The 26,716-nt window shown below is 57.3% G+C and overlaps 2 protein-coding genes across 3 annotated transcripts in view; one reads left to right on the top strand and one right to left on the bottom strand.

Annotated features, from left to right (window-relative positions):
* The window catches only part of PCGF6 (polycomb group ring finger 6), a 1,082,924-nt gene that overhangs the window by 625,370 nt on the left and 430,838 nt on the right, over positions 1 to 26,716 (top strand). The window lies entirely within an intron of this gene.
* Positions 9,066 to 24,134, bottom strand: TRIM8 (tripartite motif containing 8). Of its 2 annotated transcripts, none has more exons than XR_014826831.1 (6): positions 22,613 to 24,134; positions 13,169 to 13,264; positions 12,604 to 12,837; positions 11,285 to 11,316; positions 11,033 to 11,173; positions 9,066 to 10,689 (listed from the first exon to the last, which is right to left on the bottom strand). XR_014826831.1 is itself a non-coding variant. In XM_001928904.8 (6 exons), the coding sequence occupies exons 1-6, from the start codon at positions 23,180 to 23,182 to the stop codon at positions 10,082 to 10,084; spliced, it is 1,656 nt and encodes a 551-aa protein (XP_001928939.3). In that variant the 5' UTR covers positions 23,183 to 24,134; the 3' UTR covers positions 9,066 to 10,081. The 2 variants fall into 2 exon arrangements, 1 of the variants encoding a protein (XP_001928939.3); XM_001928904.8 differs by having other exon boundaries at positions 11,033 to 11,148.

Below are 26,716 nucleotides of genomic sequence, written 5' to 3'. Positions count from 1 at the left end.
GCTCTCAAAGGTTAAGTTGCTGCCTAGAATCACACAATTAAGAAATGGCTTAGCTGGGGTTCCCATCAACTAGAAAGACCATTTTTCTCCAGGGCACCATCTTCACTAAACACAGGGCCTCGAACAGCTGGGAGCAGTGGGGAGCGTGGCTCCAGGAAACCAGGAAACGAGGCCAGAGGCCCACCTCAATCTCTCTCTCTCTCTCTCTCTCTCTCTCTCTCCCTCCCTCCCTCCCTCCCTCCCTCCCTCCCTCCCTCCCTCCCTCCCTCCCTCCCTCTCTCTCTCTCTCTCTCTCTCTCTCTCTCTCTCTCTCTCTCTCTCTCTCTCTCTCTCTCTCTCTCTCTCTCTCTCGCTTTGCTACCCAACTCCTCAGGATCCACGAGACCCTTCCCCAGAGCCCAGAGGTGGCTGCTACTCTGGAGGCCACCAGCAGAGGGGGCAGGCAGTGGCCAGCCCACCCTGACAACAAAAGAAAGAGGCTGGGGAGGCTGTTGCCCTTTGGGTCGTGGCCCCGAGGTCCGACAGCTGCCCCCATTCTCCCCCAGGGCTCTGCAGCTCCCACCCAGCGCCCTGGCCCAAAACGGAGGCGAGGGAGGGCTGCGGTCCCCGGAGCCACTTAGACCGCTGGAGGGGCAAGAGAAAGGGCCCATTGCAGAGTCACGCACCCACATTGCCCGCCCCGTCTCTCCTTGCCTTGCTACCAAGAATGCGTGTTCCTGAGACTGGACAGGCCTGCCACCCAGGGCCACCACTGACTCATAAGGGAAGGATGTCCCGCACAAGGGAGCAGCCCTGGCACTGGCTGGGAGCCCCTCAGCCGGGGTGCCCTTGTGTTGGTACAAGCTGCCCAGCCATTCTTGTGGCCCTGCTCTGGGGAGCTGGAGCCCACCGGCCCCCCCTTCTTCAGCCTTTGCCACCAAAAAGTCAGAATCCTGTGCAATTGTGCTGGCACGTCACTCCACGCCCCTCAGAGTCTGTCTGGGGCACAGAGCAGGCATGCTCTGGGCTTCTGAATATGAAAAGTCTTCCCTGGAGCCTCCGGATGACAGGGCCAAAGCACTCGTCCTGCCTGGATGCTACAGATGGCATTTGGAGAGCAAGGAACTGTGGTCGGTAAGCAACAGCCCATCCTGGGGCCGGGGGACGCAACACAGCCCAACTCTCCTCTCAACTCCCCCAGCCCTGGTGGTGGGGATTCAGCCTGGATTTCATCTTGACTCAAATCCCTAGGCCCCTTTCCTGCCCTGAGACCTCCAGATCTGCCAGAGCAGCAGGGTGGGAGGAAGGAAAAGAGGGAGGAAGGGGCATTCAGGGGCCGGGATGCTGATCCAGGCAGGGGGGAGGTGTCTGCACAGCTGCACGCAGCCCCCCTACCCCCAGCCTGTGAATGGGCACATCGCCCCCTCCCGCCCGCCTGCCGCCGCTCCTGAAACAGTTGGTCCTAATGAGCGCAGAGCAGGCAGGGCAGCTGTGTGCATTATCCATATGCATGGGGAGGTGTATATTTATCCTCCCATCCCACCCCACCCTGCAGCTGCTGCCAGCCCCTATGCCAGGAGGGTGAGTGGGCACAAGCGCCCGGGCTGCTCGGGGCCCTGGGCCTCCTCTCCTTCCAGCCCTCCCTCCCCAGCCCACGCCCACAGCCTTCACTTGACCCATTTTGGAGACAGAAGTTGGTGCTGTTGGAGAGAGAGAGAAAGGGAGAGAGTGCACACATCATTTCCCCGGTTGGTGCTTTTGATTTCCTCTGAAGTATCTTGATTGCGGACGTACAATGGCATCTTGCTGCCAGCGCTCCCTCAGCAGCTTCTGGCTCTGCGCCGCCTCCTCCCCAGGGCCGGGGTTTTCTGCTGACTCTGGGGCCTAAGCTGGCTGGCGGGCAGGAAGGAGCAGGCCAGCTCCCGGCTTCCCTGCCCCGGCCTGAAAAGCAGGACCTGGAGCCTAGCCAAGTCCTTCCTGCTCCTTGGGTGGGGGCCAGCCTGCACCCTGACCCCCACCTCCTCTCTCCCCCTGCTTCCTAGCTGGTCCTCTTGCCCCCCACGGCCTGGGCGCTCGGCGCCTTACTGCTCAAAGCCATTGTTCTGAAACGCAGTTTCCCTGCTCAGATGCCTTCAGAGGCCCTGCTGCCGTGGGACACTCAAGGTCAAACTGTTTATCCTGTCATTCAAGGCCCCTCTGGTCTGACCTCATATCTTTCTTTATGGATCGGTCAGCCACAGGCTCTCACACATACCCTGAGCTTCCCCTGAGTTAGCCTCACGGTCCCTCTACAGAACCCCCATAATTTTATTGACCCACCTGTACCTGCCTCCCTGGGGTGTGTGCCCTGGCCTCTGTGCTTTGCTGACCCCTCCCGCAGGGTGTGATTCAAGTTCCACCTCCCCAGGAAGATGGTCCAGTACCCTCCAGCCCACACGGCTCCTCTGTGAAACTCTCAGAGCCCTGACAACTTAGGCATGTGGCATGCCTTCATTCATCCATCCATCATTTACTCATTCAGCAAATCTCTCTTGAGCAGAGGTAAGAACGTCTACACTGCCTCACATCCTGGCCTGTTCACTCATCCCTTTCCAACCTCATCACTCCCCGCTCTGCCTCTCACCCACATTGCCAGCCCCTCCCCATGCCCTGCTGTTCCTGAAACGAGCATCTTCTGCCTCCGGCCTCTGTGGTTGTTCCCTTTACCTGTCCCACTCTTGCTCCAAATATCCTCAGCTGGTGCCTCCTTGCCTTCTTTTTTTTCTTCTTTTTTGCCTGCCACATGGCGGATGGAGTTCCAGGGCCAGGGATCAGATCCCAGAGGCAGATGCCAGATCTTTAACCCACTGTGTGGGCGGGGATCGAATCTTCGTGCCACAGTAGGCACTCCACCTCCTCACATTCCTGAGAGCTCCACTCAGTGTCACCTTCTCAGCAAAGCCTTCCCCAACCACCTCCATATATAAAAACTGTCCTGTGTCCCCTCAACCCCAGAAGAGCCCTATCGCCTTCACCCTGCTCTACTTGCCTTCATAGTACTTATCACCCACTCACATGTATTGATCTACCATTTGTCATCTGTCTCTTCCCCACTAAGTTATTAGCTCCAAGAAGGCAGAATTTGTCTGTTTTGTTCACTAGTTGTATCTCCAGAATTGGAACAGAGGCATTAGAAGGATATCAATAGTTATTAATTGAATGAATGAATGAGAGAATGAATGACATGGGCACTGTCTTAGGCTCTGAAAGATGCCGAATAGTTCATGTCCTCCGGGGTTGCACAGGCTACTTGGACGTAGACTATGTGGCCTGTGACATGACAAGTACATTACAATTAGTTAGAGTATCAAATGGGATCACTACGTGCATGGGAGTGTGGTTGGCTCAAAGGAAACAGAACACTGTGACAGCTCTTGATGCCCCAAAGCTGCCTAACCCAGCACCATCCTGGCATTTCCCACGCATCATTCATTACGCCCCACTGGAGAAGGTGGGGAGGGAGGCACAGAGGAGGGGAGACTGAGGCTGGGTAGGCAATCCAGGCAGAGAGAAGAGCAGAGCCACTGGGGGACATGGAACCACACGGGCGGCTGGAGGACTGACTCTGAGCTTATGATCTGAGGGGTGGAGCCCGGGGAGCCACAACTGGTAGGGATGGCATCTGGTATGGCTGGAGAGTCCCTATCCATTAGGCCATGAACTGCCCATTTGCTCAGTGCCCTGCAGCAGGCAGACACATGGAGAGTGTCTGATGACAACATCCAATTCCCAACCGGGCAGCCGGGACACCCATATGTCAAGTGACTCACTGCCATTTTTTCCAGGTGGACTGAAAGTCCCCAGCACCCTTAACACTTGGTTCTTGGAAACCTGCTCCCTCGTTCCACTTCTCACCTGCAGTTCTGTGATGTTGCCGATGCCACCTCTAGACCCCATTCCACAAGCTGGTGAAAACTCTGCTGCACCTCACCCCACACCACATCAGTCTCTTCTTGCTTCAGGGTAAATGGTGAGAAATAACCCATGGCCCCGAGCAGATGTGTTCTCTCTCAAGAAAGACCCAACTTATTGAAAATCTAGTGCAAGGAGAAGTCATAAATATCCCAGTTTGCTGCACTTGAGAGGAATTAACCACACAGCAATTAAAACGGGTTGCCTGTGGAGGAAACATTCAGACTCCCACGGCAGAACTCTGGGGTAAGTCCATTGCCAAGTGCTTGCACCATAAATACCAGGGACAGGGGATTTTAGGGAAGAAGCCCTGGGCTCTTAAAGGCCTCCCTCACTCAGAGGGTGTGATCCTCTTATACTGGAGACTATGGTAGAGGTCAAAACTCTACCCATCTGATGCTTGTTCTTTGTAAGAGCTTTCTTTTCTTTCTTTCTTTTTCTTTTCTTTTTTTTTTTTTTTTTAGGGCCACACCTGCTGCATATGGAAGTTCCCAGGCTAGGGGTCAAATTGGAGCCACAGCTGCCAGTCTACAGCACAGCCACAGCAACACCAGATCCGAGACGTGTCTGTGACCTATACCACAACTCGTGGCAACACCAGATCCTTAACCCACTGAGCAAGGCCAAGGATTGAACCCTCATCTTCATGGACACTACTAGTTGGGTTTTTAATGGGCTGAGGCACAACGTGAATTCCTGTAAGAGCTTTTCATTGCAGCAGTGTCTCAGGGTGTAAGTTCTCTGTTGCTGGAGGAATTCAAGCAGAATGAATATATCCAGCCCTGGAAGGGAAGAAAGCCTTTGGGGCGCAGGTGGACAGGGTAGCGTGTTGGGGCAAGAGAGAGAAAGATGCTGAAGGAAGAAGCTGATGGTCTTAAGACCAAGGCTCCTCCTGGTCCAGGTCTATAACCTCTTGCCAGGAGATCCCAACCATAGCTGCCTCTGCACCCCCCCACCCCCCACCCCCAATCTGTCTCCCATTCCCTTTGGCCTCCACTGAAGCTTCTAGAATCTTAGCCCTGAATCCCAGGCCCTTGCCCCAGCACTTTTGCAGAGTACAGGGAAAGGGCAATCCAAGAGTGCCCTCTATTTCCTTCCTTGCCACTTTAACTGGAAGAAACTGGACTCAGAGTGTTCTAGCACCAGTACCAGGATCCTAGGTTCTAGAGACCACTGTTTCTTGTCTTTTTATGGCCACAACTGTGGCATAGGGAAGTTTCCAGGCTAGGGGTCAAATCAAAGGATCCTTAACTCACTGAGTGAGGCCAGGGATCGAACCCACAACTTCATGGATATATTATTCAAGTGTGTTATTGCTGAGCCATGAAGGGAACACCCAGACCTGCTGTTTGCACCTCCAAAAAGAGTTTTCCAAAATTGTGTAGGAATGGCGTTCCCTGGTGGTTTGGTGGGTTAAGAATTCAGTGTTGTCAGTGCTGTGGCATGAGTTTAATCCCTGGCCAGGGAATTTCCACATGCCTTTTGGGTACCCTCCCCCCAAAATAAAGAGAATCTTGTAGGGAGAGCCTCACTTTAGAAGAGGGGTATGAGTTCCCATTGTGACTCGGTGGTTAACGAACCCGACTAGTATCCATGAGGACTTGGGTTCGATTCCTGGCCTCGCTCAGTAGGTTAAGGATTGGGTGTTGCCATGAACTGTGGTGTAGGTTGCAGACGCGGCTTGGATCTCAAGTTGCTGTGACTGTGGCATAGGCCGACAGCTACAGCTCTGATTGAACCCCTAGCTTGGGAACCTCCATATGCCAAGGGTACAGCCCTAAGAAGACAAAAAGACAAAAAGACCAAAAAAAAAAAAAAAAAAGAGAGAGATGAAGGGTAAAGCGTGGTGGGGTCTGAAATCATTTTTCTTCCTTCCTTTACCCCATAGCCCACTCCCACCCCTTTTTTTATGGCCACACCCGGGGGGTATATGGAAGTTCCCAGGCCAAGGATTGAATCCCAGCCACAGCTTCAACCTACATGGCAGCTATGGCAATGCAGGATCCTTTAACCAGGTGGGGATTCGACCCCCACCAGAGGGAGCCAGTGGGCGCCGCTCCAGTCTGATTCTTAACCCACTGCACCACAGCGGGAACTCCAGCCCCCCTTTCTCTGTAGGCCCAGAGCACTAGGTTGGGGAAAAACACATCTTGGCCCTTTCCCCACCACACCAGACCTACAGAAGAGGTGGGATGGGGTAGGAAATCCCCCAGGGGCCCAAGTCTGGTCGCGAAAGTGTTCATGGGTTCTCCCCCACCCTCATGTGGGAGCAAATGGAGGTGTCTCAGGAAAGGGCATGGTGACAACCACAGGGTCCAAGTGGGTGGATGTGAACAGGACCTGGAAGAACCCAGATATGAGGTTAGAATGTGGGGTCTCGTCTCCGGAGAGGGCCCTGGGCGCTGACTCAGCGGCCTGGCGGCTCAGGGTGTCCCGCCTCCCCCGCCCCCAGGACGCCCTTTGAAGACGGGAGCGGGAGCGGGAGCGGGCTTTGATCTGGGGTCTGCCCGGCTTTCAGCTGGCCCTGCCAGATGCGCTGGGGGAGGGGCCGAACGTCCCCTCCAGGCCTCGCCCTCCCCAAGCCCCCTGCATCCTCGCCTGGGCAAGGAGACTGTTTCCGGCTGCTGCAGGAGGGCACCGGAGCCCCCCTACCCCACGCCTTGCAGCTGTTCCCCAGCTGCCGGCCCCACCCCAAAGACAGCTGGGAGAGAGGCAGGGGGTGGGGAGAGGGGCGCAGCTGCTCGGCTCCGGGGCTGGGACCGGGAGGGCAGCGACATGAAAGAGCCGGGGCAGGCGGGGATGGCGGGGCGGGCGGGCGGAGGACCCATCCCCACCCCACCCCACCCCCGCGCCCCGTGGCGGTCGCCTCCCCGCGGGCTCCGCACATCTGGCCCACAGGGCACCCCCCCTCCCGCCCCCGCGGTCGGGTGGGGTGGGGGAGACGCGCTCCTGACACCCAGCCCGGCCCCGAAAGGGGAGGGGAGGAGTGATCGCCTCCGGGGAAAGGTGGGAGGGCACTGCCTGGGGGGTAAGAGCCGGTATCTCTGAGTCTGAAGGGTTAGTGGGGGGAGGCCCAGGCCGCCCCTGTGGGTGTGAGCACACCGCGCCTTCTCCAGCCTGCCCTGTATCCTGGGGGCAGCTCCAGCTTTCTGAGCCTCCTCTGCCTCTGACCCTTTTGGGAGGTGGGCGACAGCTGCTCCTACAAAGCCAGGGACAGCTGGGTGGCTAGGGACAGCTGGATGGGGTTAGCTTCCCCTGGCTTCCCTGGCCACCCAGGCACTCCAGGCCATACTACACATAGTTAGCTGCTTGGCCTACCGCCTGTGTGCCTGTCTATTTGCTGGGGTGGACTTTCAAGCTGGGACCTGGCAGGGTTCAAGCTCACCCCACTCCCACCAGCCTCCCCTCCATATCCCAGTCTCATTGATGTACCTGGAGAGAGAACCTCTTCCAGCAGCTGAAACCAAACTAGGCCAAGTAAGAAAGAAATTGGGCAGCTTTCTGTCTTGGCTCCCAACTCCTGGCACAGAAGATGTCCCAGGGTTCCTGACGACCAGAGAAAGGGACAGTGAGACAGGAGCAGATGCGAGTGGAGTTAAATGTCTGTCTATCCACCAGCACCTGCCCCCAGGCATCCTTCCACCCAGGGCTGGAGGGGCACTGTGCTCCAGCCATCTGCCTCCCCTCAATAGCCCCAAACAGGTGCAGGGGAAGAGAAGGGGGCAGGCCAGCTGTTGTCATCCTGCTCCTGGCTTTGGCTTCCTGCCAGAGTGGGGAAGGGGGAGCAGGGAAGCAAGGCCCTCCCCTACACACACACATACACACACACAGAGACCCTGAGTCATTTTCTACACACACACACTGAGTCATTTTCTACTCCAAGATGGGAGGAGAGAGGCATTTAGCAAGAACAAGACTTTGGGCTGACCAGCCCTACTGGCCAGGAGACAAGGACGGACTGGGTCTTCCAACTTGAGTCCTTATTTTTTCTGAAAAGAGGGGTGACGAAGAGTCGGCGAGTCTTGGACCCCTGGCATAGGACTTACCCATAACTCCCTATCATCTTGCTTCAGGTTTCCTGGGGTGGCAGGCGTTCAGGCCCTGGTTCTCCCCAGACCAGGGAAAAGAGAATTAGACCAGGAAAAGAACCTGAGCAAAGGTTTCCCTCCTACTGGTCCAGAAGGGCACAGGCTGCTTTACAAATAAGCAGACCCATGCAAAGTGTTAGGCAACAAACCAGAGATCTTTTTAAAAGATCAGCCCCACCCCACCCCACCTGCAACAGAAGAGGGTTTGGTGTGCCCCCGCCCCTCCTTCTACCCCATAGGTCCCTCTGACAAACAGGTCCCTGGCCAGTCCCTCATGGCAACACATCTCAAACCCCAGGATGTGTCAGAATTGCCAGGGAGTTTAAAATGCAGATTCCTGGGCCCTCAGTGATTCCCACAGCCCAAGTAGGGTCCCCGGGATCGGCTCCTTTAACAAGCTCCCAAGACATGCTAGACTGTGAGAAGCGCTGCCAAAGAGGGTGACAGCAAGATGTCTTTCACCTTGCTAGCCTCCCTCCATGCCTCTCAGAGTGCAAGATTTTCCTGCCTGCTCTTCCTCCCTGCTCAGGGGCAGGAGCCAGAGCCCAAGTCACCAAAGGAAGCATAGAGCTGAGAGACATCCTCCCCACCCCCAGCCAATGGGGACCAGTTCGACTAAATTCCAAGACAGGGTCTGCTCTACCTCTGGACCCTTGGCCCTACGTAGTGCCTGGCGCTTAGCATGTGCCTAATATTTGTGGACTGAAGGAAGTAAACTTTCCAAGACTCATAGAAAGGTATTTCTTCCTTTGTCTGTCCTTGCTAAGAGCACGTTGGCAGAAACTCAAGGAGATGCCGAAGCCCATGCAGCAGGGGGCTGGGCCCGGGAGGCCCTCAGCAAATATTTGTCAAATGAACCCAAGGCCGAGTAGCTGGAATTAGTGCTTGACGAACGGGCGTTCATGGGCCTGGAACAGGCTAAACCCAGGAGAGAATCAAGGCAAGGAGGTCAGGGCTTTCCATCCCTAGAAGGGCCCCTCCCCACACCAATGCCCGAAGCCCCCAGGCAGGCCTGGGGGAGTTGGGGGTAAGAGGCAAGGCAGGGAGTGGGACTGCGCCATTATGTTTATTAGAAGGTTGGATTTCGGTGTGTGCTCTAGACAGATTACAGAATAAATACCTGCGCCTTGAGAACAGGAAGTCCACGATTCATACAAAGTGCTCACTACAGGAAGTTGCTGTGTCAAAATCCAGGCAAGACCCAACTCCGGGCAACCCCTCCTCTCCCACTAACCTCAACAAGGGCTGTGCTATGGTTTATTTTATTATTTCTTTTATTTCTCTTTATTATTATTAATATTATTATTATTTGCTTTTGCTGTGGTCACTATCATTGGCAAAGTTCCTTTCCCCTTTCCTGGACATGGGGTTCCTGTCTTTAAGATTCCATTCTGAGGCTGAAGGTGCCGAAAAGCTGCTTGAGAAGTGGCCTTTGAACTCCGTCTGGGAGGATGGTGAGAAGAAGGAAGTAGGAGAAATCATTCCTGTTTTTTTTAAAAGAAAAAAAAAAAGAAAAGAAAAAAAAAAAAAGCCCCACGATCTACAGGTCATTCCTTATCCGGCCAGTGATCAAACTGCCCAAAAGAAAAACAAGAGGAGAAGCAGGCCAGTGGGCACTGGTCCCTCCTCCCCCAGGACTGGGTGAGGAGAGGTGGAAACTGCCCCTCCCCCCAAGGCTTTAGGGGAAGCTGAGGCTCCTTCCAGCCTCAGGGGTGGGAAGGGGAAGGAGTGGAAGGAAAAAGGAGAGACAGAGAGAGAGAGAGAGCGAGCGAGCTCAGCGCCTTGAGGTAGACGCTTTCCCAACTCCGGGGCCACCTGCGGCCCCGGCCCAGGCCAGCTCCCACTGTCACCTCCGCGTCCAGGAGATTCTTTAAAAAAAAAAAAAAAAAAAAAATCAAAACAAGCCCCAAACAAAACAAAATCCAAAAGGAAAACACTTGGGGGAATGAAGGGGGAAGGGAGGACAGGAAGGAAGGTAGGAGGGCAGGTCTCTGGATGCATCATTCCCGAGCCACTGGGGGCTGGGGGGGAAGATTCCCCAGCGCCCTGCTGCCCGCGTGGCGTTAGCTCGTCACGTAGTGTTTGGTGGACGGCTGCCCATACACCCTGTAGAAATCCTGGTGGCCAGGCTGCTGGGAGGCGTCGAGCCAGTCTCTGACCGCCAGGCCGGGAAGGGACTGGGGGACGGAGGGTGTGGGCGGGAGCGGGTGTGAGTACTCCTGCGAGGGCACTGTCCAGGGGAAGTGGCCGGAGCGGGGGTAGGGCTGGTGGCCACCGTGGTTGGCCACGGAAGAACAGTAACAGTTGTCCACAGAACAGACGAGAATCTTGCGGCCGCCATACTGGGGGAGCATGGGCTGCTGGGCGGCGGAGCCATTGGGGTACTGCGATGGGGGGAACACAGGACTTGAGTGCACTGGTTGGGCGCCGCCCGGCAGGGCCACCAAGTGCTGCGTGGAGCTGCAGGGGCCCAGGGGCTGCCCTGACTGGCCCTCGCCGCTGGCCGTGCCCGCTGCCCCATACTGGCCGCCCACAGGGCCCGACGACGTCTCTAGGAAACTGGCCTCAGGGAAGGCCGTCGAGTGCTTGCGCTTCTCCGCCCCTGAGCTGCTCACGCCACAAGGGTACAGGGGGACGCTCTGCAGGAAGGGCACCGGTGTGCTGAAGGGGCCTGCGGAGAGGGTGGGCAAAAGTCGCTAAAGCCCCCATCCCAGGCAGCCCAGGCCTCCTCTCTGGGGACCTTTCCCGTCTATTGGACTGAGAACAATACGTCATGCAGTATCTGCATGCTCACTACTCCATTAGCCCCGTGGACACTATTATTACTCCCATTTTACAGCTGAAGAAACTGAGGCACCGGGAGGTACTATGGCTTGCCCAAATCCCACAGCTTCCATAGCTAGAAGGGACAAAGCCAGGATGTGAAGGTCTATCTGACTAGAGGGAAGGTTCTGGCATTTAACCCTGCCCAAAAGGTTCTCTCCCTTTGATTGAGGAGCCGACCCTCCCCTCACCTTCTAGCATCTTCCGCAGCTGCTTCTCCTTCTTGGCCACCTCGTTCAGGAAGAGCTTGGAGTTCAGGTGGCCGATCTTAGGGGGAGAAAGGCTGCTGCCTGTGCAGGTCTGGGTCCTGGGGGCAGTGGACGGGGCATCTGCTGTGAGGAGGTATTACCGGTAAGCCCGCCCTACCTCCCCCCGGTGGGCCTGGCCCTCCCTGCCGTCCCCCAGATGTGTCCCCCCCCCGAAGGCCGGTGCCAGCTGCTCACCTGTCCATTAGGATTTTCACAGACTTGGTGTTCTAGGGGGAGAGAAAAGGGTTAGTCAGTGGGAAAGGCAGCAGGGCGAGCAGAAGATGGACGCTGCCCTGTCCTCCCTCCCTCTAGGGCAGGGCTGACCTTCTGATTCTGCCCAGAGTGTGGCAGGGGAAGGGGGTGGGGTGCCTCCACTTTCAGACAATTGAGCACTTGCTATGTGACAGACAACATTGGAAGTGCTTTCTATACCTCCATCACTCTACCTAAACAATTACCCTAGGAGGGAGGTTCTGCAGGCCCTCAATCTTTTAGGCAAGATGTGCTTTAGGGAGTTCCCTGGTGGCCTAGCAGTTAAGGATCCAGCGTTGCCACTGCTGTGGCTTGGGTCACAGCTGTGGCACAGGTTCCAATGCTGGCCCAGGAACTTCTGCATGCCACATGAGAAGAAAAAAAAAAAAAAAAAAAAAAAAAGATATGTTTTGGAATTTGGAATTTTCTGGACTTTGGAAGGGAAATACGATGCCTGAATCACATATGACATTATCATCCTCAGTAGGACACTAATCTAACATCAACATTTCTGCAGCAATAGGTCTGAATATTTGTACCAACTAAGATAAAGACCATAAATGGCTAACACCAATTCCAGTCAAATTTTGCTGTTAAATGAGTTGCCTGAACTTTTTTCCTGGAGTTCCTGTCGTGGCTCAGTGGTTAATGAACTCGACTAGCATCCATGAGGACACAGGTTTGATCCCTGGCCTCGCTCAGTGGGTTAAGGATCTGGCGTTGCCATAGGCTGTGGTGTAGGTTGCAAACGTGGCTCGGATCTGGCGTGGCTGTGGCTGTGGTGTAGGCCGGCAGCTGGAGCTCTGATTTGACCCCTAGCCTGGGAACCTCTGTATGCTGTGGTTGAGGCCTTAAAAAGACCAAAAATGAATAAACAAATAAATAATTAATTAATTAAAAAAAAAAAAAAACCTTTTTTCCTTCAGTTTTCAGAGACTTTTTAAAATTTGGAATTGTGGACAATAGGTAATATATCTGTATTTTCAACCCCGTTTTATAAGTGAGGGAGCTGAGGCCTAGGGAACACATATGACTTGCCCAAGGTCAAAAAGCTAGAAAGAACACGCTGTGTGTGTGTGTGTGTGTGCGCGCGCGCGCGTATGCGTGCGCCTGTGTGTAGGGGTGTGTCTTGAAATCATGCTGGCCAGCTCCGAAGCCCTGTGAGCATACTGGTGGGGGACCTGGTTGGGGAGCAAAGCCTTGCAGACTCCAATTTAGAAACGTCCCCTGGGTCCTGCCAACCGGTCCCGGGCCCAGCCCACCTTCATGAAGCTGACATCCTCCGTCTTGTCAAAGAGCAGCTGCAGGGAGCCCAGCAGCTTCTTGGCCTCCTGCATGCGCTCCCCGAGGTGCAGCGCCTGCGCTGCGTTCTCGCTGCAGAACTTGGCCTGGGCCTTGTCCAGGACCTCCACTGTCTGCCGCAGGTCCTCGTCCAGCAGCTGGTGCAGCTTCTCGTACTGCAGCCGCACTTCCTCCTTCAGCTGGCTCACCTTCTCCTGCAGGCAGAGCGGCAAGAGTGGATGGGCAGTAAGCACTGGGGACCTCTGGCTGCCACTCCTGCCTGTCTCACATCCTGGATGCAGGAGTCTGGGACCTCAAAACCCCAGGATGCCCAGGGCAAGGTGTGAGCTACCGATTGATTCCCTGCTGGTAGCCCAAGGCTCTGCGCCAGCTACCCTGGCACCACTGGGGGCTCAGCCACCAATGGTTCAAGAGCTTCTGGCACAGAGCTGACCACGCAACAGATCCTAGCCCAAGGAAGGAACTAGCCCAAGGCCCTGTACCCAAGGTGCCCTCACCCCAGACGAGGGGCTTGGGCTTAGCTACCTCCACCAGGCGCTTGTCTGACTCGAGCTTGTATAGCTGGTCCTCAATGTCCTGCTCTCGCTCCTCCAGCCGGTCCTGCTGCTTCATCAGCATCTTCTGCAGAGACAGTTGGGGGGTGGGGCGTCAGAGGGGCTGACATGGGTGCACAGCATCCTTCCTTCCGCAGAACAGACTCATCCAGGTAGATCCTTTGACCCAAATGACCAAAAATTTCTGCCACCCAACCCCTTCTGAGCCCCCATGGCATTCCGGGGGACTGGTGACAGCAGTCCCCAGAAACAGAAAGCCTGGAATAGCTTCCCATACACACATCTAAACCACGAGCTTTCTGAGGCAGGGTCAGGCCAGGTGCTCCGTTCTAAGCACTTTTCCTGTATAAACGCATCCGATCATTCCAGTAATGCTCTAAGTACTATTACCATCCCCATTTCAGAGATGAGGAGACCAGAGAGGCTAGGTAATTCATCCAGACAGCTAGTAAGCATCAGAGCTTGGATACAAACCTAAATGATCAGGCAGTAGGGTCCGTCCTTATCCAAGGCACGCTGCCTCTCTCTGGGGAGCATCACCTTGGAAGCGATGCAGAGGGTCAAACAGCACTCCCGGGTCTCACAGGCCCTCTGGCCCAGTCCAGAGATCCCAGCCCACGCTTGCCTTACACCTGGGGGGGCATCAAGCCAGAAGCTGCCCCCTCGCTTGCTCTGACACTGAGAGCTAGGCCTCTGAAGTCCTTGCTAGCTTCCTCGGCCCCTCGGTTGGACCCAGGTGGAAAGGAGACTCTGGCTCTCCTAGGCCTGTCTCCTGGGAGCTGCTGGACCATGCATGCTGCTCTTCTGGCCCTCAGTCTCCCATCTCCATAACCCTCTCCTCCCAGTCCTGCCCATCCCGGCTGTTCCATCCTCACTGTCATCCTCCCTCACCAGAAAGACCTCTTCAAAGAGGGTCTCTCCCCTGTTCAGCCTTCAATGTCCCCTCCTTCCAAACACTTTAGGCTCTCTCTCTCTTTTTTTTTTTTTTTTGTCCTTTTAGGGCCACGCCCACAGCATATGGAGGTTCCCAGGCTAAGGGCTGAATTGGAGCTACAGCTGCTGGCCTACACCACAGCCACAGTAACGCCAGATCCAAGCCACATCTGTGACCTACCCCACTGCTCACGGCAACGCCGGATCCTTAACCCACTGAGCGAGGCCAGGGATCGAACCTTCGTCCTCATGGATGCTAGTCAGATTGGTTTCCGCTATGCCACAACAGGAACTCCCCCCAAACACTTTAGGCTCTTGTGACCTGACTCTCCCAGCCAAGAGGGCTGGGTATCCCGTCCCTGACACTCTGCATGTCTGAACTCCCTGCACCCTGCTGACGCTTTTCTGCAGCCACAGAGCCCCCTCCCCATCCCTGGTCTGTCCTTCCAGGCCCAACTTAAGGTCCTGCTCCTCTAGGAAACTTTCCACAGCCCCTACTTAGAGTGTGCAGGTCCCTCCCTATCCTGGCTGTACAGTAGGGCTGTCACATCCTGCTGTCCCTCAGTAGCTGTGCTGTCCCATACAGCAGCTACTAGTCACATGTGGCTATTTTCATTTTCAGTTAATTAAAACAAATTAAACATCAGTTCTTCAGTTCAGGTGCTCAATAGCTACATGTGGCTAGTGCCTAAGGTCCTGGACACTACAGACACGAAATGTGACCACCTCAGAGAAAGACCTCTAGCACCACACCGTCCTATAGTCTGACTCACAAACTGTGGTCTGATCTCCAAATGAAACTCAAGGCCTCTTGAAAATAACGCTTCGCTGCTCCACTTCTCTTCCCAGCCAGGACCCACTAAGGCCCCAGCACCCTACAGCTGCATCACGTGTCCGCTGAATAAACCCATGGATTTTGCACACAAAATAAGGTTTGCAAAGCCGACTGCACAGAAACTAGCTCACAGTAAGTGTCCACTCAACATGAGTGGTTCTTTTTTTTCCTCCATGTGGGCCTCAGAGTTGACCCTCAAGTTTCACCCCATGACCCCCGCACCCTTCCACACTCAGCCAGCTTCCCAAAGGCAAGCTGCCACCCATCCCTTCCTCCTTCCCCAACCCCTTCCAGACATGGGCAAGTCAAGGCCAGCAAGCGTTCAGCAACCCTGGTTTGCGTTGGTGTCTCCACTTGAAACAGAAAACCAGGGCTCTGGGGACAGGAGGAAATAGTGGGTGAACCTCTCAGATTCTGAGCTGGGAAAGCCTAGGGTACACACCCTGCCCCCCAAACAACTTGACCTTTCAGTGACCCAGGACAGTACCTTAAGAGACAGCCCCAGGAGTTCCCGACGTGGCTCAGCAGAAACGAATCTGACTAGTATCCATGAGGATGCAGGTTCGATCCTTGGCCTCGCTCAGTGGGCTAAGGATCCAGCATTGCTGTGAGCTGTGGTGTAGGTCACAAATGCGGCTCGGATCTGGCGTCGATGTAGGTGTGGCGTAGGCTGGCAGCTATAGCTCCAATTCGACCCCTAGCCTGGGAACCTCCATCTGCCATGGGTGTGGCCCTAAAAAGACAAAAAAAAAGAGAGACAGACAGCCCCAGGAAATCTTACCCTGCCCCCCACCCCAGCAGCCCATCCTTCCAGCAGGCCCCACCTCAGCCCCACATGCCCAGGGATCTGCTGCCAGCCTGAGACAGAGCTGGCTGGGAGCAGGAACAGAAGTAGTCATGCATCCTCTCTGCCTGTGAAATCACCCCAGGCACGTGAACAGGGCAGGCAGCACCCCACAGTATGGCCCAGCCACATGCATGCATGCACCCAGGCACATATTGTCACCTGGGCCCTGAGGCCACCTCAGGCACACTGTTGCACACATACAAACACACACACTCCCACCATGTGGTGAAGGCTGGGCCTCCTGAAGGCCCCAGACAAGTGAGGGAGGCCTGCCTGAAGGCAGGGTGGCCAGGATACCCTTTAGGACATGGGGCCTTTTTGCCTCCCCTGTAACAAGTGGCCCTCAAATGTTTGCCTGCTGGCTGCCTTATCCCCACACTCAGGAGGACAGTCCCCAGATGCAGCTCAGGCTTCCAGCTGCTCCTGCTTGCCCAGCTTGCCCAGCGCACAGGGTAGCGGACAGCTTGGGCCCCTCCCCTATCCCCGCGCACCACGTCTCCCTGCGAAACTACTTCCCATGACCAAACCCATCAGTGTCGGGGCAGGGGGACACCTGCAGCTGAGTCCCAGATGTGGCGCAGGAGAGGCAGCCCCAGACAGGTTCCCAGCTCCACTTCCCTCAGAGGCGAGGGACTGGGCCGTTCCACTCCCACCCTCCAAACCCCTTCAGGGAGTCCAGGGCTGACCCCTTAGGACGCAGCCAAGGGAGGTACTTCCTGCCCGGTCCTGGAGGCGGGGCTCAGCCCCTTCCCTCTCCTAGGCTTTTCTCCAATCCTTTCCTGGCAGCACTGGCACCCTGGGGCCCTGAGGTGTCTTCCCTTAGCTTCTCGGTCAAGGGCCTGGTTCCTGCCTGTGCAGAGCTCTCTGGGGTGCAGGCCGGTCCAGGTCTAGCAGAGGCACTGGCCATACTCCCTGGCAGGTGGCTGTTTCATCTCCCCTCCCCTAGCTCAGAGGCCACAGGCTCCTGTCTCCCTGGCAGGAGGAAGGGAGGGGCCAGGAATAGGAAGGAAACTGGCCAGGGGGGTGCCAGCCAGGAAGGGCTGGGAGGGGGCCCAGCACAGCCAGCTCACCCTTGCAGGGGTCACCCTCCCCCGGGGCCAGGTGATCCTCAACCTGACAGTCAGCACCTGGGAGACACCAGGGGCTGGGGGGGGTGGTCACGGCTACCGCAGGCACTGGAGACACGGGGGAAGGAGGGAAATAGCTACTTCCTGCCCCTTTATTATCCCTCCCCTCGATTTCGATTCCAGCAAATGACTGAGTCGGGTTGCTGAGAGGCTGGAAGATGGGGGGCAGAGGGAGCAGGGCCTGGAGCCCTCCCCACCACCGCAGCCTCCTTCTCTTCCCAGCTTCCTGGGAACGATGGAGAGCTGAGGCTCCACTGCCCACAGCAGAGAGATTTCCCAGCTTGATTCAGGGCAAAGGCTCTCAATGCAGGGCGGGTGGGCACTTGACCACCTGCTCCTGGCCCACCTCGAGTCACCTGCGCGGTGGCTCACCTCAAGTGCGCAGGAACAGAGCTGAGGGGGGCAACCACGGTCTAGACTAAGAGCACTTAAGGGACGGGCCTCCAGCAGGCGGAGGGGCAACACGAGGCCCAGCTCGGCTCCACACATGGTGGCCCAGGCCGGCCGGACCGGCTCGCTCCCGTCCCTGTCCCTTCCCTGAGGACCTAAGGCCTTCCGTGGTCTCTGCTTCTGGGCCTCTGAGGGCAAGAGCATCAAGAAGACTTGGGGGCACGCCATTCCCAGCCCTCCAAAACCCTCCCACCTGTTGCCCAATGTTCTAGACTCTGCCTTGAGTGGCTCCCTCTGACGCCCCTTCCAGCCCCGAGGGGGACATTCGTGAGCCCCCGACGTTCCTGCCCTGGGAATGCCTCACAGCCCTCTGGAGAGTGACTGGACTCAGCAGATGCATAAGGCTGTGGGGACTTTAGGCTGTATAAAAGCTAAGAAATAATAATAATAAAACCCTCAAGTTACCCTTGAAGAGAAACAAGGTCAGGTGGGACCAGGGCCCCAGGAGCTAGCTGGGCCAGAGCAGGGGCCACCAGCAGCCCCTGTGGGGAGGGGGGGTGCTGGGGTTGGGGGGAGAGGGCGCTGGGCCATTGGAGCACTCCGTCCTGCTCAGATCCCTGCCTGGATGACTCTCGGGCCAGCTCTGGATGCAGCCCCTGCTCAGAGCTACCCCATCCTAACCCTTCCCAGCAGCCAAAGCCGCCCTTCCCTCTCCCATGTAAGCCCTGGTCCCAGAGTACTCCTTCCTCATCTCAGAGCCGCTTCTGCCTGCCCCGGACGCCCCCTCAGAGGCTTCAGCCCCTGCCTGGGGCCACCTCGTGGACCCCCAGACTGGGGGCAACCACAGACCCAGAAAAAAGAGGCTGGAGGGCAGGAGGCCGGGCAGGGAGAAAGGCAGCAGCTCGGAGGCAAGCCTAGGCAGACCCCAGAGAGGGTTTCCCAGCTGCGGAGCGGAGTTAGCTTTTGCCATGCAGAGAGCAGCGCTCTGGGGCAGCAGAACAAAGAGGCGAGAGAGAAAGCCCCCCTTTGTCTGGCTTTGAATGCCAGGCCAGCCGGGAAGGAAGGCTTTCCCAGAGCCAGGGACGAGGCCAGCCAGGCCTGCCTGCTCGGTCCAGGGCTGGGGCCCAGGCAGGGCTCACCTTCTTCCTACGCCCACCCGCACTGCCCCCAACACAGCATCACAGGATCCATCCAGCTTCTACCTCCAATCCCCACAACAAGCTCACCCGAAGGTGCATCCCGGCCTCCCCCCGCCAACCGCCTCGCCAGGTGAGAAAGTCACACAGGACTCACATCCACCCACCCACCCGCCACTGCCAGGCAGGCAGTCACTGGCCGGCATGCGTGCACACTCAGCTTCAACTCGCAGGTGTACAGCAAGCGGGGCACCCTCCTCTCCCTCACACACACACTCGCACGTCTTCCCAGCCCTGCAGCTACACACAAGCCGACTCTGTCATTAAGTCAGTCACTCACGCAGTACCTGCTCAGAAACATACACGTGAGATGCCAAAAAAGGAGTCCCGTGTGAGTTGCACAATCAAGTACAGCGGTTACACACAGCACGCAAACACCTGCACGCAGACATGGACGCACAGGCACCCAGAGCTGCAGGAGGCAGAGGAATCAATAGGGCGTACATGACAGGCGCCTGGCTGTGTCAGCAGCATCCGGGGGTGGAGGTGGGGGGCTGGGCCTCTGCCTCAGGCTCCTCTCTGCCCAGGACCCAGGGAGGAGAGCCAAGTCGGGCCCCTGCTTCCTGATCCTTCGAGATGGTCAAGGAAGGAGCAGCTGCAGGACCCTCACACCTCCTGTGCGCACACACACAGCCTCCCCTCCCCCCGCCAAGACCTCAAGAGTACAGTCAAGGGGTGGGCGGTGGGAAGCCGTGGATCTGCGCTACCTGAGTCAGACCGCAGCCACAGCCCAGCTCTAGCTGGGCCAGGGCAGCCCTCACTCCCAGAGCCTCCTGGGAGACAGACACATGGTGCAGGGACCCAGTGCAAGCCCGCCAGGCAGGGACAATGTGAGCAGGGCAACTTCACCCCAAGTAGCTGCCAACCCCAAACATGCCCAAGAAGTATGATCCCAACCCCAGAGAACATCTCCTCCACTCTAAACCTTCAAGAAAGCAAGGAACAGGGTCATGGGGACATTCCCAACCTCAGTCTGGGGTGCTAAGAATGACCCAGGGGCACGACTATGACCTGAACACACACACCCACATCCACCCTGCAGAGCCCTTCAGACATAACTAGGCCTGATCTCCAGTCTTCTTTCCACACTGAGGGAGGTCATGAAATAGGGGTGCTCCTAGCTATACCAGTTGCTCACATGATCCCCTAAGCCTCGGGGCTGGAAGAGGGTCTGAATACCCAGGGCTGCCATGCCTGAGCCCACCAGGATATCCCAGTCTTGGGCCCTTAGCCTCCCGTAGCCTCAGAGAACATATTTGGGGTCCAGGCGTGTCTCAGAGAGGGTCTCTGGGGTCTACCCAGTGGGCATTCAGGCCTCAGGGCAAGTGGCCTCACAGTGGGTTTGCGGGGGCAGAGTAGGGCTAGGACTTCCAAGGCCTGACTCTGAGACCCCCTGCTAGACCCCCACTGGCCAGAAGTCCTGCTCACCTTTCTGCTGGCCCATGTAGGTGCTTTGAGTATGAGGGTGGGGAGCCAGCAAGGGGATATTGATCGGGGTTTCCTATTTCTGGCCAACAGGGCATTTCAGCAGCCCCTGGCCCTCACCTGGGACAACAGAAGAGGAAGCACAAGAAGCAGAGCTGTATTTTCAGGCATGTGCCAGGTTGCCATGCTATCTGATGTTGCCTTCATCAGACAGACGCCCTCCCACAAGGAAAAAGAGGCCCAGGAAAAGGCCCCTCCTCAGGCTGGGCTAGAGAGGATGAACTGAGTAATGGGTTCTTCCATTCAGGTTCCCTGTGGCTCACCCCCTCCCCCAAGGGTGGGGCCCCTCTTCTTCCTCCTTCAACACATCCAACCCACAATGAGCGGCGCTGGGCCACTGAAGGGTTTCCAACTCCAGTGCCCTGGGACACCGGAGAATCTGGAGTGCCTGGGGCAGGGGGAGCCTGGAGAGGGACGAGACTCAGGCTGTGGGGCACAGATGCTGAGTGCACAGAACTGCACATCTGGCTGTGATGTAACCCACTACTTCTGAGCCTACCCACACCAGGAACAGGAACGAACACACACACATACACACGCATGCAGGCGCACGCACACATGGAGCTGCTGACAAAGTTCAGGGCCTGCTTCTATCCAGTTCCTTCCATGAGCTGAGGGATCAGGGACCTGCTGGTGGGAACTCCAACTCCTAACTATACAGACAGGAGACAGGTCCATTTGATGGCAGAGCAGATGCTCTCAAAGATGCAAACACAAGACCCACATCTATAGATGCTCTCCTGCTACCAAATCGAGTACAACTGTGTCTCCTCCCCCACCCAAATGAAAGACACCTGAGCCCTTGACACAGCTAAGGGCAAAGCCTTGGGTGCAGGCACACAGTCCCTCGCCACCACGCTCGCTGCCCCCTTCTCTGTGCCTTTCAGCCACATCTCTTTCACTTTCCACTGTCAATCCCAGGACAGAGAACTGGACAGCCTTCCTTCTCCTGCTTCTGCACTTTTCCCAGCCTCCTCCCCCAGCCCTTCCATCTTTATTAATAGCAGCAGCTTCCCAATACTAGGGAAAGTCTGGCCTCTGCCTGCCCTGGGTGGGGGATGGAGGACACTAGGGGCTCATTTGGTCCCCTAGGCCTCTGCCTTTTCCAATCCTATTCGGGGGTTGTAGGGGGGGGGGCTCTTCTCTCCATCCTCCACACTTCCTTTTAGAAACCAGAGGCCCTGCCTGGCACAACACCCTAGAGCTAGCCCATCCAACTAGAAACTAATTATACAGCAAATTTTGTTATCCCTGCCCTCAGCCTGTGGCAGCCCTCCTCCCTTCTGTGAGTTGTATCTGTATGTTTTTTAATTGCTAAATAGTGACTCATTCTCACTGGTTCCCACTCCCCCCGCAAACAGGAAACAGCCCCCATCTACAACCGTCTTCTGCTCAGAGCTTCCTCATACCCAAGCTCCCCACCGGCCTCAACTAGCCTCCGGGGCCCCCACCCATAAACACTCCCAGTCCAACCAAAGCCCAACCTCACCCCCATGATATCACACCCAGGCCCCAAGCTGGGGCTTCGGAGATGGCTCAGACAGACTCAGGCCAACCCCTTCCTTCTGGTATGACTCAACCTTGAAAGCCAGGGGACCAGGGAGGGCCTAGGAGGAGCCCCCCTCCACTGAAGGGGACGGAAGTATTGCTTCAGTCCAGCTCTAAAGCCAGGCCCAGAGGCCTGAGAGGGAAGGCGGTTTTGACATTGGCCGCTGCTGCAGGGTGTATACAATGGGAGGGGATGCGGTTCCGTAATCACCCAGCGCAGCCCAGGGGAGCCAGCTGCCTGAAACCAGATTGCAAGGCGGCTCAACCTTAAACCCACAGGATTCTTTTTCCGTCTTCCACTTCCCCTCCCCAAATGTGGGAGGGCTGTGACAGAGGGCTGGGCTGGGAGAAAAGGGCTCAGGGTGATGAAGACATACTTTAAGGTTTGTTCATGCAGACGGGTGCAAAACACACAAGCACACAGAGGACAGATATTCTCACACAGAGAGTGGACTATGGGGAATAATCCAAATAGTTGAGATGCTGTCCCACGATGCCATTGGCTGGCCAGGCCTTGGCCAGATAGATACCAGGAGTTCTGCTCTCCCTCCGGAAGCTCCCCTCCACCTCCCCCCCCCCCAGTGTGTTTCCAATAGGGCTTGAAACTAACATGGCTGCTTTTGTTTACTTCCTCATTGGTATGCCAGCATCATGGATCATGTCAGCCACAGCAGCGGCACCAGGACACTCATTACATAAACAGCAGCTGGAGAAGCAGGACCTGGGTCACTGCCTTTGGTGACTTCCCGTAGGGCCTACGGAAACAACGCCGGGAGGGGGAGGGAGCTGCGGGCAAAACAGAAAAGCAGCACCCAAACTCTACCCCTGACAACCCCACACCTCAATTTTATACGTGACTCACAAGAGGGACCCTATGAGCACAGGTGCAGGAATCCATGAAGGAGGGACTGGGGACCCTTCTTGCCTCCGAACTTACAGAGTAGTAGAGTTTGGAAGGGGGCCCTCTGGCCTGATGTCACAAGAGTCAGCCTATCGGGATGGGTGGTCCCCAGGCAGTAGGGAGTGTGTGTGTGTATGTGTGCAGGGTACTTGCCCGGATCTCATTCCTTCGGATCTCCACGTCGCACACCGAATGTCCCTGATGCGCACCGCTGTAGTAGCAGCAGTACTGGCACACCGCCACCTGCTCGGCCTCGCAGTGGTAAAGGCGGTAGGCGTTGTGTTGCGGGCAGCTCCAGGCCCGCACGTCGTCCGCCTCCACCAGGAGGTGCCCGCGGGCGGTAGAGGGCTGCTGCAGGTGCGTCTGCACGTGGGACTGGCAGCAGGGCGCCTCGCAGCGCAGGCAGACCTTCTGCGCGGGCAGCGGGGGGCCGCGGCGGCAGAACACGCAGTGCAGCGCCGCGGGCGGCTTCTCCACGTGCAGGGCGTTGAACTTCTCCACGATGTTAGTGAGCTTCAGGTTCTTCTCCAGGCCGGGCTTCTGGTTGTAAGCCTGGTTGCACTCGGGGCAGCGCACCAGGCCGCTGTCCTTGGCCCACGCCTCGCCAATGCAGCCCCGACAGAAGTTGTGTTTGCACGGCAATTGCACCGGCTCCACGAAGACATGCAGGCAGATGGGGCAAATGAGCTCCTCCTCGAAGCAGTTCTTCCAATTCTCCGCCATGGCGGCTGCGGGCAGCTCTCCCCAACTACCCAACCCTGGAGGTCCTTCCAGTGCAGCTCTAGGCCCACCGAGCCCCGAGCTCCAGCCCCAGGCGGCCCCGACAGTCGCTCAGTCACCAGCGCCTTCCGCGCGCCCGCCCCCCAGAGGAAGGAGCCTCGGTCCTCAAGCCGCGCGCGCAGCCGGCTGCGTCTCCTCCTCCTCCCGAGCGCCTAGCGGGAGGCAGCGGACTGCGCCAGGGCCGCGGCCGGGGCACCAGCCCTGGAGGGGAGCGCCGGGGTCCAAATTCCATATAAGAGGCCGCCTCCGGGTCGGTACGGCTAGGGCAGCGGCGGCCCGCGGCCTGCGCTCGGCCCCACGGCTGACATTGGGGCGCGCCCCAAGGCGGACAGAGCCCGGGAGCCGCACACTTTCTCCAGCGACGGGGGCGGCGGCGGCAATGGTGGCTCCCTCCTGGCTCGCCGGCGCCGCGCCTCCCTCGCCTCGACCGGGGTCCGAGAGGCCGGGGAAGCGAGTGCGGCCGCGCGGAGAACTGCTAGATCCGGACTGGGCGGGCAAAGCGAGCGGGTCCCCGGGTCGCAGCGCGGGCGCCCCTGGGCCGGCCGTCCGTCTGCGGGTGCAGGCTGCGGGGCGCAGGCGGGCCGACTCCGGGGCGCTGCGTGCGCGCAGGGGCAGTCATTCAGATGAAATTCCAGTCCCCGGCCAGAGACACCAGCCCGCCTCTGCCTTCCTCCTCCCTTCACAAATAGAAACGGAAGGGGGAGGGAGAGAAGTGGAAAAAAAAAAAAAAAAAAAAAAAAAGCCAACCAGAAAGGGAGGGAGGAGAAGCCCCGGCTGTGCTCCGGACTGACCCCCTCGTCGCTACTTCTGCGCTCCCCCGAGGCCCGGCGCCGGGCGCCCCCGCCGCGGAGAGACCCCGCTCTCGGTCTCCGCGCTGGGCGGGCGCCCCGGCTCTGCCGAGGAAAACAAGGATTGATCAAACTAGAAAGGAATTTTTCTCAACTGCTAATGAACAGGAGGCTCAGCTCCCGGCCCTCCCCTCCCCCCCGCCCGGCCCTCCCCCTTCGCCACCTCGGCCCCCCTCCCCCCCACTTTCTTTTCTTCTCGGCCTCTGCTCCGGCCTGGAAGGCTCCGGGCTGCGGTCGGAGCCAGCCTGCTGCGGCGGGGCCGGGCCGAGCCAGCCGGGCCGGGCTACCTCCCTCAGCGCCCAGCCATCTTGGGCTCCCGGCGGCCGCCGCGGTGGCGGCCAGAGGTCCGAGCGCGCTTGCTGGAGGGTCCTGCAGCGTTCTTTCTATCTCTCGCTCTCTTTTTTTCGGTGGGATTTTTTTTTTTTTTTTTAAGCGGAGGGGCTGGCAGCTCCCTCAAATTAGGAGAGAGGGGAGAAAATGCCAAGTCCCGATTTCTCTCCACCTCTGCTCCACCCACCCCGGTTCTTTCCAAAAAATATAAAAAGATTAGAATTGGAAGAAGTCGGCAGAAAGGCAAGCGCCCGCGGCCCCCAGCTGCTGCCCAGGCGACGCGTCCGGGGCGGGCCCGCGCCGGTCGCTCCGTCGGTGGGTCGTTTGTCCTCCCGCTGCTTCTCAGCTGGGGGCAGGGCACTCCGGGCAGGGTCTCCGCAGCGGCTGTCGACTCAGAGCTTTATCCTCAGATCAAAAAAAAAAAAAAAAAAAAAAAAAAAGGGAAAAAAAAACCCCAACATTCTCATCACAGCCACCTTCAGCCATCTTGCGCGTATTATTATTATTTCAGGACTAATCTGTTTAATAAAAATAGCTGCGTCTCTAGCCCCTTCCCCCGCATCCTGGGCTCCCTGCCCCCTTTTAATAATAATCTCGATAATAAAAATGATCTGCGGGCCAGGCAGTCCACAGCTGCCTTTTCCTGCCTCGGCTCGCTCGGGCTTGGGCTCTCCTTCTCCCAGGAAGGGGACGGGGGGGGTGGGGTTCGCCGCTGGGGCTGGGGAGGGGGGAGCTGTGCGTCCCTGCTGCCCGCCAGTCGGCCCTCTCCGCCTTAGACGCGAGGGAAGGGCGCCCTCGCCGCTATCTCGCTGTTGCGAGGAGGGCAAGCGGGGGAGGGGCCCCGACTCGCTGGACTGGCTGGAGGGGTGCACAGAGGTCCCCGATCTTCCCTCCACGGCCCAGCCTCGGAGCATGAGCCCGGAGATGGGGAGGATACAATGGGCTCGCAGCAAAGTGCTGCTGGCAGGGTGGGGACGCGAGCGGGCAGGGGGTTACGGTGAGCCGGACTCCCGAGCTAGGGCGGAAAGAGGAGGGTGGTGTCCCTACATCAAGGCCGGTCCCGCTACTCTGCAAGGGGGGGACGGGGTGGGGGAGGGCTGGGAGGGGAGCCGAGGAGAAAGCAGCAACGCAACGCCGGCGCCTGTAATCAGCACCCGCTGGTTCTGCCCACCCGGCAAAGGAGAAATAAGCCGACACGAGAGGCGGGAGGAGGAGGAGGCGGGGCATACTGTCCGGAAGTGCTGTTACAGCTGCTGAGACGCTCGGCTCCTCCCCTTTTCCCTGTCTGGAGTTGGGGGCTGTTCCGGAGGCTGTTCCCGCTATTGGTCCCCAAGCTGAGGCTCCGCCTCTTTAAGGCGGAGCAAACACTAGAGCCTCACGTGACTCGCACTAACTTCGGTACATTAAACATTGGGGTTGGGGGATGAGTTTCCTCGCTTCTTAAAAGGGAGATGATAATGCTACGAGGTGGGACCACTTCTTCCTGGGCCTCCTCACTCATTGCGCTTTTTACCTGAGAGGGAAAGGAGGGTTTGTCGGTCGACTCGTCTGTCTGATGGAACTGAGCCGTGAATTGCAAAGGTTCACTGTGCAGCAATTTCCCCAGTGTCCTCAATACTTTCCCCAACATTTCTGACCCTTAAAACTACCAAGCAAGTTCCTGTTGTGGCTCAGCGGGTTAAGAACACGATTGGTATCCATGAGGACGCGGGTTCAATCCCTGGTTTTGCTTAGTGAGTTAAGGATCTGGTGTTGCTGTGAGCTGGGGTGTAGGTCGCAGATGCTGCTCAGATCTGGCATTGCTGTGGCTGTGGTAGGCCGGCAGCACGGATGTGACACCTAGCCTGGGAACCTCCCTATGCCCTGGGTGTGTCCCTAAAAGGAAAAAAAAAAACAAAAAAAAAACCACTACCAAGCAAAATAAGCATTACTATCCCTCTTCAATTAATAAGGAAATGGAGGCTTAAAAAACTGAAGTCAACTGGTCAGTTAAATATTTAACAAAAACCTAATGTACCAGACATTTAGCTAGGCCCTGGATTCCCTGAAGAACATGTATTCCCCTCCAAAAATTTTTTAAATTAAATATGTAGGATAATTTTTGAGATAGTAAGGGACTCACATAGTACTGCCAGAGAAACTGACACTTGAGCTGACACCTGCATGTTCAGGAGGAGTCAGGCAAGTGACAACCTGGGAAAAGAGGGCTTCAGTCAGAAGGAAAAACAAATGCAAAAGCAATGGAGCAGACATGTTCCAGAGCAGAAAGAAGGCCTGTGGTAAGGGAGAGGCCAGGTAG

This window comes from Sus scrofa, chromosome 14, assembly GCF_054392235.1.
Source record: "Sus scrofa isolate SSC_HxYL_T2T_F1_AM1 chromosome 14, Sscrofa_HxYL_maternal_Yorkshire_Landrace_v2.0, whole genome shotgun sequence".
NCBI lineage: Eukaryota > Metazoa > Chordata > Mammalia > Artiodactyla > Suidae > Sus > Sus scrofa.
This window is presented reverse-complemented; position numbering and strand designations above follow the sequence as displayed.